The sequence below is a fragment of the Rhinoderma darwinii genome, chromosome 10 (assembly GCF_050947455.1).
Source record: "Rhinoderma darwinii isolate aRhiDar2 chromosome 10, aRhiDar2.hap1, whole genome shotgun sequence".
NCBI lineage: Eukaryota > Metazoa > Chordata > Amphibia > Anura > Rhinodermatidae > Rhinoderma > Rhinoderma darwinii.
Genome location: NC_134696.1, coordinates 5201679 through 5216057, shown reverse-complemented (window position 1 = coordinate 5216057; position 14379 = coordinate 5201679). Strand labels below are relative to the sequence as shown.

The 14379-nt window shown below is 41.4% G+C and overlaps 1 protein-coding gene across 3 annotated transcripts in view; it reads right to left on the bottom strand.

Moving 5' to 3' along the window:
• Positions 1-14379, bottom strand: part of SLC37A2 (solute carrier family 37 member 2) — a 56394-nt gene that overhangs the window by 21916 nt on the left and 20099 nt on the right. For all 3 annotated transcript variants that reach the window (XM_075839213.1, XM_075839214.1, XM_075839215.1), the window contains exons 5-10: positions 11171-11306; positions 10803-10879; positions 10491-10657; positions 9387-9424; positions 3431-3598; positions 3256-3346 (exon numbers count right to left, since the gene is read on the bottom strand). In XM_075839213.1, the coding sequence (XP_075695328.1) occupies positions 3256-3346; positions 3431-3598; positions 9387-9424; positions 10491-10657; positions 10803-10879; positions 11171-11306 (677 nt within the window). The remainder of the gene's footprint in view (positions 1-3255; positions 3347-3430; positions 3599-9386; positions 9425-10490; positions 10658-10802; positions 10880-11170; positions 11307-14379) is intronic.

The window sequence follows — 14379 nt, the reverse complement described above, 5'->3', positions numbered from 1 at the left end:
CAATAAGAGGTAGTTTTGGCTCAAAATTTCTTATTTTCACAAGGAATAAAATACCCCAATTTGTTGCCCAATTTGTCCTGAGTGTGGCAATACCCTATTTGTGGTGATAAACTGCCGTTTGGGCCCATGGAAGGGCTCAGAAGGAAAGGACCACCATGTGGCCTACTGGGAATTTTCTGGTGCTAAGTCGTGTGTGCAGAAGCCCCTGAGGTATCAGTACAGTTGAAACCCCCGAGAAGTGACCCCGTTTTAAAAACTACACCCCTTAAGGAATTCATCTAGAGGTGTAGTGAGCATTTTGACCCCACAGGTATTGTGTAAAAGATAATGCGCAGCAGATGGTGCAGAGTGAGATTTGCAATTTTCTATATATATGCCATGTCAGTGTCTGATATATTGTGCCCAGCATGTGCCACCGGAGACCTACACCCCATAAACTGTAATGTTGGCTCTCCCGGGTACGGCAATACCCTACATGTGGCTGTTATCAGCTGCCTGGGCACACAGCAGGGCTCAGAGGGGAAAGATGAGGAGGGGTAAGCTGTGCGAAGTGGATCAGAGCGAGTAAAACTGGGGTAAATTAAAAATAAAGGGATGGATGATAAATTTTAAAACACTCTTTCATACAGAGCTCTGGTTTTTCGGGACACGCGTCACATTGATATATTGTGTCCTTCCTTATCCCCCTCTTATAGCAGACTCTGCACCTCTTTTGACTTTTTCCCTTCTTGCCAGTTTGGGGAACTTCTCCTAAAAAGTGTTGCCCTGGTACGATGCCTGTGGCCCCGCTTCCAGAAGTACTGTAAGGCTTCAGGACTTGATCTGACAAGTCCACCCCTCCCATGTACCTATTGTAGTCCAGGATGCAGTCTAGTTTGGGGGTCCCTGTACTGGTACCTCGTACAGGTACATGGGTACTGGTGTGGCATCTCCCTGGTCTTGTACTTGACACACAATATGTTGCTGCTAGAATGTGCCCAGCTCTCACCCCTTCTGAGTGTTTGCCCAAGCAGAGTCTTAGGGAGGCCTCTCAGGTTTCTTCTAGCAGTGCCGCATGCCGCAGGACTCCTGGCAGCGAGGCAGTTGAAGAGTGGGACGCTGGTATAAAAATTATCCAGGTAGAGGTGGTAACCCTGGTCCAGCAGTGGGTGCACCAAATCCCATACAATTTTTGTATTAACTCCCAGTAAGGGGGGGCATTCTGGGGGCTGAGAACTGGTGTCCTTCCCTTCATATATCCTAAATTTGTAGGTATACCCTGATGCACTCTCGCACAGCTTATACATCTTCACGCCATACCTTGCCCTCTTACCCGGCAGGTACTCGCGGAATTGAAGCCTCCCTTTCAAATGTACCAGGGATTCATCTATAGAAATACACTTCTCGGGGGTGAATGCTGGGAAAACCGGGCACTGAAACGGTCTAATAGGGGTCTCCATTTATACAAACGGTCAAAACTGGGGTCATCTCGGGGTGGGCACGGCTCATTATCAGTATAATGTAAGAAGCAAAGTATTGCCTCATTTTTATTTTATTTTTTAGTTCTGAAGTTGCTTTGAGGGGCCCATATATTAGACACCCTTATCAAACACCCCATTTCAGAAACTAGACCCCTGAAAGTATTCACAACATTTAATTTAAAAAGTTTATTAACCCTTTAGGCGTTTCACAGGAATTTAGAGCAAAGTAGAGGTGACATTTAATTAATTTAATTTAATTTATTAGGCACCATGTCCGGTTTGAAGAGGTCTTGTGGTGCTAAAACAGTGGAAACCCCCCAAAAGTGACCCCTTTTTGGAAACTAGACCCCTTGAGGAATCCATTGTAGTTTTCTTGGGGTGCATGCGGCTTTTTGATCAGTTTTTATTCTATTTTTAAGTGGCGTGGTGACTAAAAAAACAGCAATTTTACTATTGTTTTTTATTCAATTTTTTTTACAGCGTTCACCGTGCGCTATAAATGACATATTCACTTTATTCTGCGTGGCGATACGATTACGGCGATACCAGATGTTTATAGTTTTTTTTTATGTCTTATGGCGTTTGCACAATAAAATACATTTTGTAAAATATAATTTATTTTTTGTGTTACCTTATTCTAAGAGCCATAACAGTTTTATTTTTCCATCAGGAAAGCCGTGCGAGGACTTATTTTTTGCGTAACGAACTGTAGTTTCGATCAGTACAATTTTTAGGTACATGCGACTTTTTGATCTCTTTTTATTCCATTTTTTGGGAGGTGAAGTGACCAAACAATTGTGATTGTGGTACGGTTTATTATTATTTTCTCTTACGGCGTTCACCGCGCGGGATAAATAACGACATCGTTTTGTAGTTCAGGACGTTACGGACGCGGCGATACCAATTATGTATAGTTTATTTGTTTATTTATATATTTTTATTAATAATAAAGAACTGATAAGGGAAAAAGGGGGACTTTTACTTTTATTACTTTTAAATCTTTTATTTTCTTATTTTTACACAACTTTTTTTTTACTTTTTCACACTTTTTTTACTTTGTCCCACTAGGGGACATGAGAGCAGGAGGCTCTGATCGCTATTCTAATACACTGCACTACATGCGTAGTGCAGTGTATTAGAGCTGTCAGCTGTTCGCTGACAGCAAGCATAGTGGGTCCTGATTTTGTCGGGACCCACTAGGCTTCCGTCGATGGCGTAGCCAGAGTCCATTGTTAGGATTCTGGTTGCCATAGTAGCCATCACGGCCCGCTATCGTGTAGCAGGCCGGCGATGGCAGCTTAACCCCTAAGAAGCCGCGATCGCTATTGAACGCGGCTTCTAAGGGGTTAATCGGCGGGGACCACCGCGATCGGTCCCTGCACACTAAGCTGTGATAGCCTGCTGTCGGAAACAGCAGGTATCACAGCTCAGACACGCGCCGGGGAAAGATGGCGCCGTGTTTACTCAGGTCAGTAATAGTACTGACCTGAGCGCGAACGTTCTACTTAGCAGGACGTAATAGTACTGACCTGAGCGCGAAGGGGTTAAAATCTCAGAACTTTTCACTACATGAGGATTAAACTTTACATACATAAAACCCATTTAATGCGTCATTCAGCAGGTCTATATAATGATGCTATAACTAAGCCCCGCCCAGTTGAATTATAAGATGGCTGGAGTTGCCCTTTAAGTACTACATTGGCTTTATCATTTTGTTCATCTGGTTGAGGGTACTTATCACAATTTTTAAGAACCCCCTTATTGCTGCATAATGAAGGCTCTGGGGTCATCTTACCCACGTTGGCGATGTAGAGCGGCAGCCAGTACAGGAACGTGTAACTGACCAACTTTGCAAACAGCAGACACAGCGAGAACTCGACCACTCCCTGCGGAGACCGGAAAACCCCAGATGTCAGATACAGCGAACACAACGTGTGACGTACAAAATCCCTCCAACAGATCCAGCTTACCGGGATCATCAGGGCTCCCCAAAAGCTAATGGCCTGCGGGTGCTCCGCCGGCACCTGTGGACTGACGGACTCATCCAGGTCAGCGGCTTCCTGACTCTTCAAGATGTTCTCTGTGCTGCTGTTCATCACTTCGACATTCTCCAGCTCGTCCTTCGCTTCTTCCTGTAACTAAAATCAAAGTGAATATGAAATGCGACGGGAATATCAAACTACTGCGACGGTAAAATAAAGAGCATCTGAAATCAAGTGTGCGACCGATCTGCATCACAAGCAGCGGTGTGACAAGTGATGACATCACCGAGGAGGAAACTTGTAAGACGTCTGCGGAGCCGGTCTCCATTTTGAGAATTATTTTTTTTATAATATAATTTTTTATTGCTGTTGATTTATACAACAAAATATTCCATAAAACATAACAAAAAAAAAACCTAAGAAAATGTCCGAGTTATTATATCAAACAAAATATTATGCAGTACAGACACGATCCCAAAAGTCAATGCTGGAAAATCAATCACCCCCTAAAATATCACGTGGAGAGGGGAGAGCGAGAGATAAAAAAAACAAAAAACATTACTCCTCAAACAACTACTAACACATTGTAAACCAGCCCTAAGGTCTTTTTCTGTTCGGGGGATAGTTCCATTATCCATCTGTTCCAGATCTTACAAAAAAAATATATAATTTCCCCTACTCTTTACTTGGCATCAAGTAATATGATCTTTCTAAAAGCATCGCTCTATTCAGCTTATGGGGCCATTCTACTTCCCGTGGGAAATCTCCTGAGATCCATTTATAAATGGTAACCAATCTTGCCAGAAACAAAATATTTCTAATTAGTTTGCTACAACCACAGTCTTTCAAAAGACCAGAGATGCCAAAAATAAACTGCATGGGTTCAATTGGAACCACTTTCCGAATAAATTTAGAAATAGATGCCGCTACTCCTCTTCAGTATCTACGTAGCTTGGGACAACGCCGCAACCAGCGAATCAGATCTGCTCGGTGTATATCGCATTTCTGACAATTATCGTTATTCCATAACCTTTAAGGTCTCATGCACACGACCGTTGTGCCCCTCGGGACGTTTTTTGACGGCATCCGAGTGGCTCCCGATAGTCTTCACGGACCCATTCACTTTAGCGGGTGAATCGGGTCAGTGAAAAATGATCCGAGTCTCCGATCCGAGGAAAGATAAAACTTGTCGTATCTTTCCTCAGATCACCGACGGGACTCTGACGGCGCGCACGATCGTGTGCACGAGGCCTAAGAGCTTCGGTGAATAATCAAGTCTACGTTTGATCATAAAACAAATAAAATCGGTGATCGTGATTTAATGATGCTTCTCCGATATGTTTAGAAACTGACCCCCAATCGATCCTAATCCCAATTTCTTTGTGATTTAATAGGATTTCCTTCATCCCCTAAAAGGAATTTTTTATATCGTGAGGACAAAAGTCCTTTATTACTTTTTAAACCTTCTAATGATTGAAAAGGTTTCAAAACAAACCGTGATTTATATATAATGGCCACAAAGGCGCTTTTTATCTGAGAATATCGAAACATCCCGTAAATCAGGGACCTTGTATGTACAGTCTCTGCAGTTCCGTAAAAAAGTTTTTAGTTGCGCATTATTAAATAAATGTGATATCCTGGTGATGTGATGCCGGGGGGGGGCCGTCAGACTCACCAATAGTCCAATAGAGGAGGGACTTCAATAAAAGCTTATTCATTTTTTCAAGGAGTTTAACAGCATCCCCATATTGAGAACCTAAAATAAGATCTGGAGGAAGTCACAGTATTTGGGACACGTTCGGTGATCCTAATAATAGGACGAGAAAGTCGTTTTTACCTATAACCGCGGCTCGTGCGGCGCCATCTCAAGGATTGTTCTGACTACGTACGACTTGTACAAAGAATTACCAGAACGGTTCATATTGCTGAATACTCCACAAATCCGTATGTAACTTCTACTAGTGGAATATTATTGGATATTACTAAGGTTATGACGCTATAAGGAATGGCGCGGAGCGATTGGTTACTAACTTTTACCCTACTTTGCTTATACAGATCTATGTCCGTTGTAGGAAAAGCCCTTTAAGACAAGATGTAATAGAAGGAGTCCGGAGTGGTCAGGACTAGGACACCCTGGGGGAGATTTATTAAGGCTAGCGAGTCACACCCCTGTATTAATTTGAAGTGCGTTGGCGTAAAATGGCGCAAACATATTTGTATCTTTGTATGTAGCGCATCTTCGGCTGTCCACAAATTTTAATCTACGCCTGCTATAAACAGGGGAGGATTTGTGCTATAATTAATGTCAATTTCTTATTAAGTTAAAATGATAGTAAATGTGTCAGGCGCACGGTGGCACCCCTGCTCCCACTTTTAAAAAAAAAAAAGTAGTGGAGTGTTAAAATGAGCTGCTTTCCTAAATGGTTTATTAAATTCCCCCTGTGTTTGGGTGAGGAGATGTGGTTACCCTCTGTGCTATTAAGCGTTACTCGGAGCTCTACAGCGGCGTCTAACCCACGTCACTATGAGCCCCGCGTCACTATGGGCGCCGCGTCACTATGAGCGCCGCGTCACTATGAGCGCCGCGTCACTATGAGCGCCGCGTCACTATGAGCGCCGCGTCACTATGAGCGCTCCTAAACAAGGGCGTTTTTTTTTCAGTAAGTGAAAATTTAGAAACTTTAAATTGCGTGTAGACAAGAAGGAAGTTGAAGAATGTTTTGAATCGAGTTCCTCGGTTGATGGTTTAAGTAAATGACTGGTCTGATGGAGAAGTGAACGTGTCATTGACTGGATGTGACTTTATATTGATAGAAGGAGAATAACGGAGGTTTTATTTTAGAAGCTCCTGGCGGTGGTTTTAGTTACTACAGTGATACAAAACTTCACTCCGGTTTCCTGATTTCAGCGATCACTTTCTCCGTTGTATTTGTCATGGATCAAGTCCCACAAGAACAAAATATTTTTAAGAACATGAACAGGTGGGTGCCAGCTGGCCCGGCGCTCGCATCCGTTTTGATCCACACGGTGGTTAATATTCAGCAAGGTGAGAATTTCATTATAAAGTCAATAAGAAACTAAATTCTAACCTTTAATGGTTAATGATAAAAGAATCCACACTCGGATGTGAAGTGCCGGAGGTTGTGATGGTCATACCCGGTGTACTTGTCCAATGGCAATAGATATAACCGGTGATTACTGGATTGCATCGCACCTCTGTGTCATTGGTCTGTCACTCTTCTCCCCTTTTCCCATTGTGGGTCTACTTTAAGGCTGGTCTACATGGGCAAATTTCTGCCCATAAAGACCCTTTTACATGGACCAAGTGGACCAAGTGTGTAAACTGGGAGACGCGAGGCCGACGTCATAATAATGTATAGGGACGAGCGAACGGAGTAACAAGTTCTCGTCCCCATCCATAGCTCCGTGTGACAGGAGCAAACGAGCGCCGATCAACGAGATGTCTCATTGATCGGCGCTTGTTGAGCCGGCCAAAATTTAGGGCACATTCAGACGAGAGTAAAACACATCCGTGGGTTGCGCATGGAAATCACGCACAGCACAAGGACCCATTGATTTCAATGGGGCCGTTCACACATGTAGGAGTTTTCACGCACCTACGCGCCCATTGAAGTCAATGGGTGAGTGAAAACCACGCACAGCACGCGGATGCACATCCTTGTGCTGCGCGGGATTAGCGCATTAATTCCATAAAAATTTTTTTTTTTTTTAAAAGTGCTTCGCAAGTACGTGTAAAAACACACACACATGCCACTCGCAAAGCAGACGCAATATCTCAACACACACGGACCAGATTTACACTTATTTTTTACGCGCGTAAATCTGTCACGCTCGTGTGACTGTCGCCTAACAAGCACCATGGACGTTATAACAACCTGATCGGCACTCGCTATCAAGGCCTTGTAGACGGGCGGATCCTATACTTTATGGGGATGAATGTTCGATAATACGATCGTGTGGCTCGCACCGTTGTCGGCGGCACGTCCCGTTTACATTGGGAGACGTCCTGCGGACAATGATTATATATAAGACGTGTTCAGTCAATGAAGTGTTTGCTCAGTTGTCGGGTGATCGCCGCCTTGTTTGCCAATAATCGGGAACGAGCGTTGTAAATGGGCCTCACCAGCAAGTGTCAAGAGTCAGCCACAGACTCAGATGGGGGGGGGGGGATCACGTTGCATTGGTATAAGACACATACAGACCCTCTCACCATGTACATTACTCGCTCTGTCTTTTGGTGGGAGACTTTCTTCTATCCGTCATTACATAATAATACTTGTTCCTTGTGGATTCCCTCAGTGAAGTCTCCGCGGTTACAAATCTTGCATTGGGCCCAGGAACGTCACACTTCTCCCCTGCTGGAGGGTCTCCCATATGACACGACCTCTTTAATGTCCAATTCAGCGCTGCCGCCAGTGTAACGAGAAGTCAAGGTCCTCAAGTTCAAGCTGTTACTGATTATTTGGAGATTCTTCGCACACTATTTCCTAAAACTCAATGTTAATGTTTAGTTGTCACTTCCGAATGTTCCCTTTCAACGGAACTACCTGATAAAGGTCAATTAATGACTACGAAAAAACACTGGAGGCGTCCAACTGGGAATAGGCGGCGTGCACACCCGATTCTGATGGAACGGGGAAGGTAACACCCGAGGGTCTCCTGCATGGACGGTGTTTGGTCTCAATTATGCCTCCAAGACCTCGAAGATGAACCCCCCAGGTTTCATAGCTGGTGCTCTAAATGCGATCAGTGCGGTCTGCTATGCCGACAGAACAGTCCTGGCAGACCGGTGCCAACCTTACCAGCATACCCGAGGCTAGGATATCAGATGTATTGGTATATGGCTTTGTTCTCAGGGTAGCTAGAAGAATGGCTAATGGATTCAGCCACAGCCTATGTAGAAAAAAGCTCTGACTTTCCACTGGAAGGGTTTTTAAAACAATAGCTGCACGTCCGCCCGCAACTCCCAACCCAAGATAACGTCACGAGCCGACCGAACCGGCCCGAACGCTGGCCACGTGTATTACTGCGGTTAGAGCTCCCGAAGGCTTGTTGAAGTGATCACCATATAAACCTTTATTAGAAAACTATCAAGGTTGGCCCCCCAGAAAGTGACGGAAGACTTCAGCCAATGACTCATCAAAATGATCAACTCCATCTCTGACGGGCACCGAGTCACCCGGCACCGAGCCACCCGGCACCGAGCCAATACATGAGCTGGAGGCAGGAGATGATGTGCTGATTCTTCTCCCACACTTCATGACAAATAAGAAGGACCAAACCAAGTCCTGCCGACAACCATCAAGGTAAAGAGAAATCCACGTCCCCCACTGCAAAAAGGTCAAGGAGGGGAATGATGCGGGAGGGAGCCGGACAACGCACGTTCAGCCGACAGCTATTCCTCCCGACTCCCCCATACACATACGACTCGGCCGACCGTGCAAGTGTTTTATATGGGAAATAAGTCGCTGCCAGACTCTTGTGACAGCGGCTTATCTTCTGTAGGACCAAAGAATTGGACGTGTTCAAATCAAACATGCCTGATCCTTGCCTCGGGTTAGCCCTGAGATTACGCACCGCACATTCTACACCAGATCCAAGTGATGACATCACCCCCCCCCCAGATCCAAGTGATGACATCACCCCCCCCAGATCCAAGTGATGACATCACCCCCCCCAGATCCAAGTGATGACATCACCCCCCCCCCCAGATCCAAGTGATGACATCCCCCCCAGATCCAAGTGATGATTGTAACAAAAGTATTTCCAAATATTTGGACATGCTGTAGGCGCAGACACATCAAAGCCATAGAAAATACATAATCAACAAATAACACACGCCAGCCCAGCGGAATATTATCTCATCGGCATGATTTTTTTTTTATTTTTTTTTACCATAAACTGGAAGAAAGTGAGAACTTACGATCTGATCAGGAGAAGCGCAGCCAACGTCTTCCGGATCTGTGCAGAATAATAAACACCACAATTAATAAGGATCTGCATCATCAGTCTGAACAGTGGATGGGGGGGGGGGATCCTTTATCATGGCGCAGATGGCTAACTGATAGGAACTGCGCAGCGAGATTCACGGACGCCAGCAATCCTCTAGAGAACCTGCAGCTCCATGTGTGGTCTCTCTGCTCTGGAGAATAGAAGATCCCCCGCTCCATTATCTACAAGATAAGGGACAACCCCTTCCGAGTGGCAAAACAGTGCCCAACAACACCAGGAATGAAGCCAGGCAGGATCTGAACTTTACTATAAAGCGTCGCCTTGGGGAGCCTATGTGGATATATACGGGAAATGCTTAAAGGCTATGTACAGATTTGAAATGGACTTAAAGTCAATCGTGTTTGGTGCAACTTTATAATTAGATTTTATTAAAAATTATTTTTACTTTTTGAGATACAGCTGCTCTGTATCCTGTATACAAAGCAGCTGTATCTAACGCTGAATCCTGTACGGTTCCATATCAGCGGGTCCTGCGTGTCCCGGACATGGAGAATTCACCTGTAATCTATCACATCTAATTTATGAACTGTCAGAGACGTACAGGACCGTGGACCTGACGGGTGGAGGATTCAGCGTAAGATACAGCTGCTCTGCATACAGAGCAGCTGCATCTCAAAAAGCAAAAATAATTTTTAATAAAAAAATAAATCACTTTCAAAGGTTTACATAGCCTTTAAATAACAATTTCCTGATGTAGTGTTATTCTAGACACATTCTGATAGCAGACCTGCAGGGTTGTGTGCGACTTCACATTCCCTGCAAGTCTGTCAACGAAAACCGTACTGCAGGCTGACGTAAAATAGACGGACTCCGTCGCTGATTGATTCACTGGCGTGGGCGTAATAATATCGGAGAGCTCCTTCCCATAAAGGAAACGACTTTAATATTATCACTATTACAGAGCAGGAACAGACGCAGATCCCTACTATATTTCTTCTGATGATCCCGTCCGCAGTCCCCCACATGCAAACTAGACGGCAGCTTTAAAGGAACACAAGTAAAAGGTGGGACTTACATTCAATGAGGAAAAAGAAGCAAATTACTCCGCATGATGCGATGATGATTCCGGGCACAATGAAGGACAGACCCCAGGCGGTGGAGACGAAAGCCCCCGCAATAAGAGACCCCAGTATATTCCCCACAGCGGTGTGAGAGTTCCAGATTCCCATGATGAATCCCCTCCTGTGAAGAGACAGACAGAGCAGCGGATGTAATCAGAATGACGTGAACTAATAGGATTATTACACTCATTTATAGGATGTTGGGCAATGTTCAGGTGCCATTGTTTCTCTTCTCTTATTTTTATCTTGAGATAGAAGTTACTTACTTTCCTTTACCAAACCAATTTCCCATGCAGGCAACAACCGCGGGCCACCCGGTCGTCTGAGCCAATCCATTTAATATCTGTCGAGAGGTAATAAGCACGACGTCATAACAGGACCGTACAGAGAGAGAAGTGAGGGACAACAAGGGGGTCAGCAATAGGATGGGACAAGACAGGGATGACCATCTCAAAACTGAAGACCACTGCAGAACAAGCCTGACAACAGTGAGCAATAGCGGAGACCGCTAGCTGTAAAGCACAGGGATATATGATGCCATGCGTTATAACGTGCGCCCGTATCATGTACACAACAAATACACAACAAATACACAATCCAACACCCGCCCTGGTGACCATCTCTAGATCATTACCTGGAAGAGAATGTAGTACCAGAGAGCATGAATATTCCAGTAAAAGCCCAGACCCAAGAAGGACGTGAACACACCGCATACGATCATACCGCCCGACAAGTAATAGCGCAAAGGGAGGCGCTCGCCAAATATACCACTGGAAAAAAAAATAATATATTATATATACACACACACATATATTTAAAAAAAAACCACAAACAACTTTACACAACTTAACACTAATAAGACATCAGGCATACTGAAGAAAAGAGGAACCAGTAGGGGGCAGTACTATAGTAGTTATATTCTTGTATATAGGGGGCAGTATTATAGTAGTTATATTCTTGTATATAGGGGGCAGTACTATAGTAGTTATATTCTTGTATATAGGAGCAGTATTATAGTAGTTATATTCTTGTATATAGGGAGCAGTATTATTGTAGTTATATTCTTGTATATAGGGGTGCAGTATTATAGTAGTTATATTCGTGTATATAGGGGGCAGTATTATAGTAGTTATATTCTTGTATATAGGGGGCAGTATTATAGTAGTTATATTCTTGTATATAGGAGCAGTATTATAGTAGTTATATTCTTGTATATAGGAGCAGTATTATAGTAGTTATATTCTTGTATATAGGGGGCAGTACTATAGTAGTTATATTCTTGTATATAGAGGGCAGTATTATAGTAGTTATATTCTTGTATATAGGGGGCAGTATTATAGTAGTTATATTCTTGTACATAGGAGCAGTATTATAGTAGTTATATTCTTGTATATAGGGGGCAGTATTATAGTAGTTATATTCTTGTATATAGGGAGCAGTATTATAGTAGTTATATTCTTGTATATAAGGGGCAGTATTATAGTAGTTATATTCTTGTATATAGGGGGCAGTATTATAGTAGTTATATTCTTGTATATAGGGGGCAGTATTATAGTAGATATATTCTTGTATATAGGAGCAGTATTATAGTAGTTATATTCTTGTATATAGGGGGCAGTATTATAGTAGTTATATTCTTGTACATAGGGGGCAGTATTATAGTAGTTATATTCTTGTAAATAGGGGGCAGTATTATAGTAGATATATTCTTGTATATAGGGAGCAGTACTATAGTAGTTATATTCTTGTATATAGAGGGCAGTATTATAGTAGTTATATTCTTGTACATAGGGGGCAGTATTATAGTAGTTATATTCTTGTACATAGGGGGCAGTATTATAGTAGTTATATTCTTGTATATAGGGGGCAGTATTATAGTAGATATATTCTTGTATATAGGGAGCAGTATTATAGTAGTTATATTCTTGTATATAGGAGCAGTATTATAGTAGTTATATTCTTGTACATAGGGGGCAGTATTATAGTAGTTATATTCTTGTATATAGGAGCAGTATTATAGTAGTTATATTCTTGTACATAGGGGGCAGTATTATAGTAGTTATATTCTTGTATATAGGGGCAGTATTATAGTAGTTATATTCTTGTATATAGGGGGCAGTATTATAGTAGTTATATTCTTGTATATAGGAGGCAGTATTATAGTAGTTATATTCTTGTATATAGGGGCAGTATTATAGTAGTTATATTCTTGTATATAGGGGCAGTATTATAGTAGTTATATTCTTGTATATAGGAGGCAGTATTATAGTAGTTATATTCTTGTATATAGGGGTCAGTATTATAGTAGTTATATTCTTGTATATAGGAGCTGTATTATAGTAGTTATATTCTTGTATATAGGGGCAGTATTCTAGTAGTTATATTCTTGTATATAGAGGGCAGTATTATAGTAGTTATATTCTTGTATATAGGGGTCAGTATTATAGTAGTTATATTCTTGTATATAGGAGCTGTATTATAGTAGTTATATTCTTGTATATAGGGGCAGTATTATAGTAGTTATATTCTTGTATATAGCGGGCAGTATTATAGTAGTTATATTCTTGTATATAGAGGCAGTATTATAGTAGTTATATTCTTGTATATAGGAGGCAGTATTATAGTAGTTATATTCTTGTATATAGAGGCAGTATTATAGTAGTTATATTCTTGTATATAGAGGCAGTATTATAGTAGTTATATTCTTGTATATAGGGGGGCAGTATTATAGTAGTTATATTCTTGTATATAGGGGGCAGTATTATAGTAGTTATATTCTTGTATATAGCGGGCAGTATTATAGTAGTTATATTCTTGTATATAGAGGCAGTATTATAGTAGTTATATTCTTGTATATAGGAGGCAGTATTATAGTAGTTATATTCTTGTATATAGAGGCAGTATTATAGTAGTTATATTCTTGTATATAGAGGCAGTATTATAGTAGTTATATTCTTGTATATAGGGGGGCAGTATTATAGTAGTTATATTCTTGTATATAGGGGGCAGTATTATAGTAGTTATATTCTTGTATATAGGGGCAGTATTATAGTAGTTATATTCTTGTATATAGGGAGCAGTATTATAGTAGTTATATTCTTGTATATAGGGGCAGTACTATAGTAGTTATATTCTTGTATATATGGGGCAGTATTATAGTAGTTATATTCTTATATATAAGGGCAGTATTATAGTAGTTATATTCTTGTATATAGGGGGCAGTATTATAGTAGTTATATTCTTGTATATAGGAGCAGTATTATATTAGATATATTCTTGTATATAGGGGGTAGTATTATAGTAGGTATATTCTTGTATATAGGGGCAGTATTATAGTAGTTATATTCTTGTATATAGGAGCAGTATTATAGTAGTTATATTCTTGTATATTGGGGGCAGTATTATAGTAGTTATATTCTTGTATATAGGAGCAGTATTATAGTAGTTATATTCTTGTATATAGGAGCAGTATTATAGTAGTTATATTCTTGTATATAGGAGCAGTACTATAGTAGTTATATTCTTGTATATAGGGGGCAGTATTATAGTAGTTATATTCTTGTATATAGGGGGCAGTATTATAGTAGTTATATTCTTGTATATAGGGGGCAGTATTATAGTAGTTATATTCTTGTATATAGGGGGCAGTATTATAGTAGTTATATTCTTGTATATAGGGAGCAGTATTATAGTAGTTATATTCTTGTATATAGGGGGCAGTATTATAGTAGCTATATTCTTGTATATAGGAGTAGTATTATAGTGGTTATATTCTTGTATATAGGGGGCAGTATTATAGTAGCTATATTCTTGTATATAGGAGCAGTATTATAGTAGTTATAT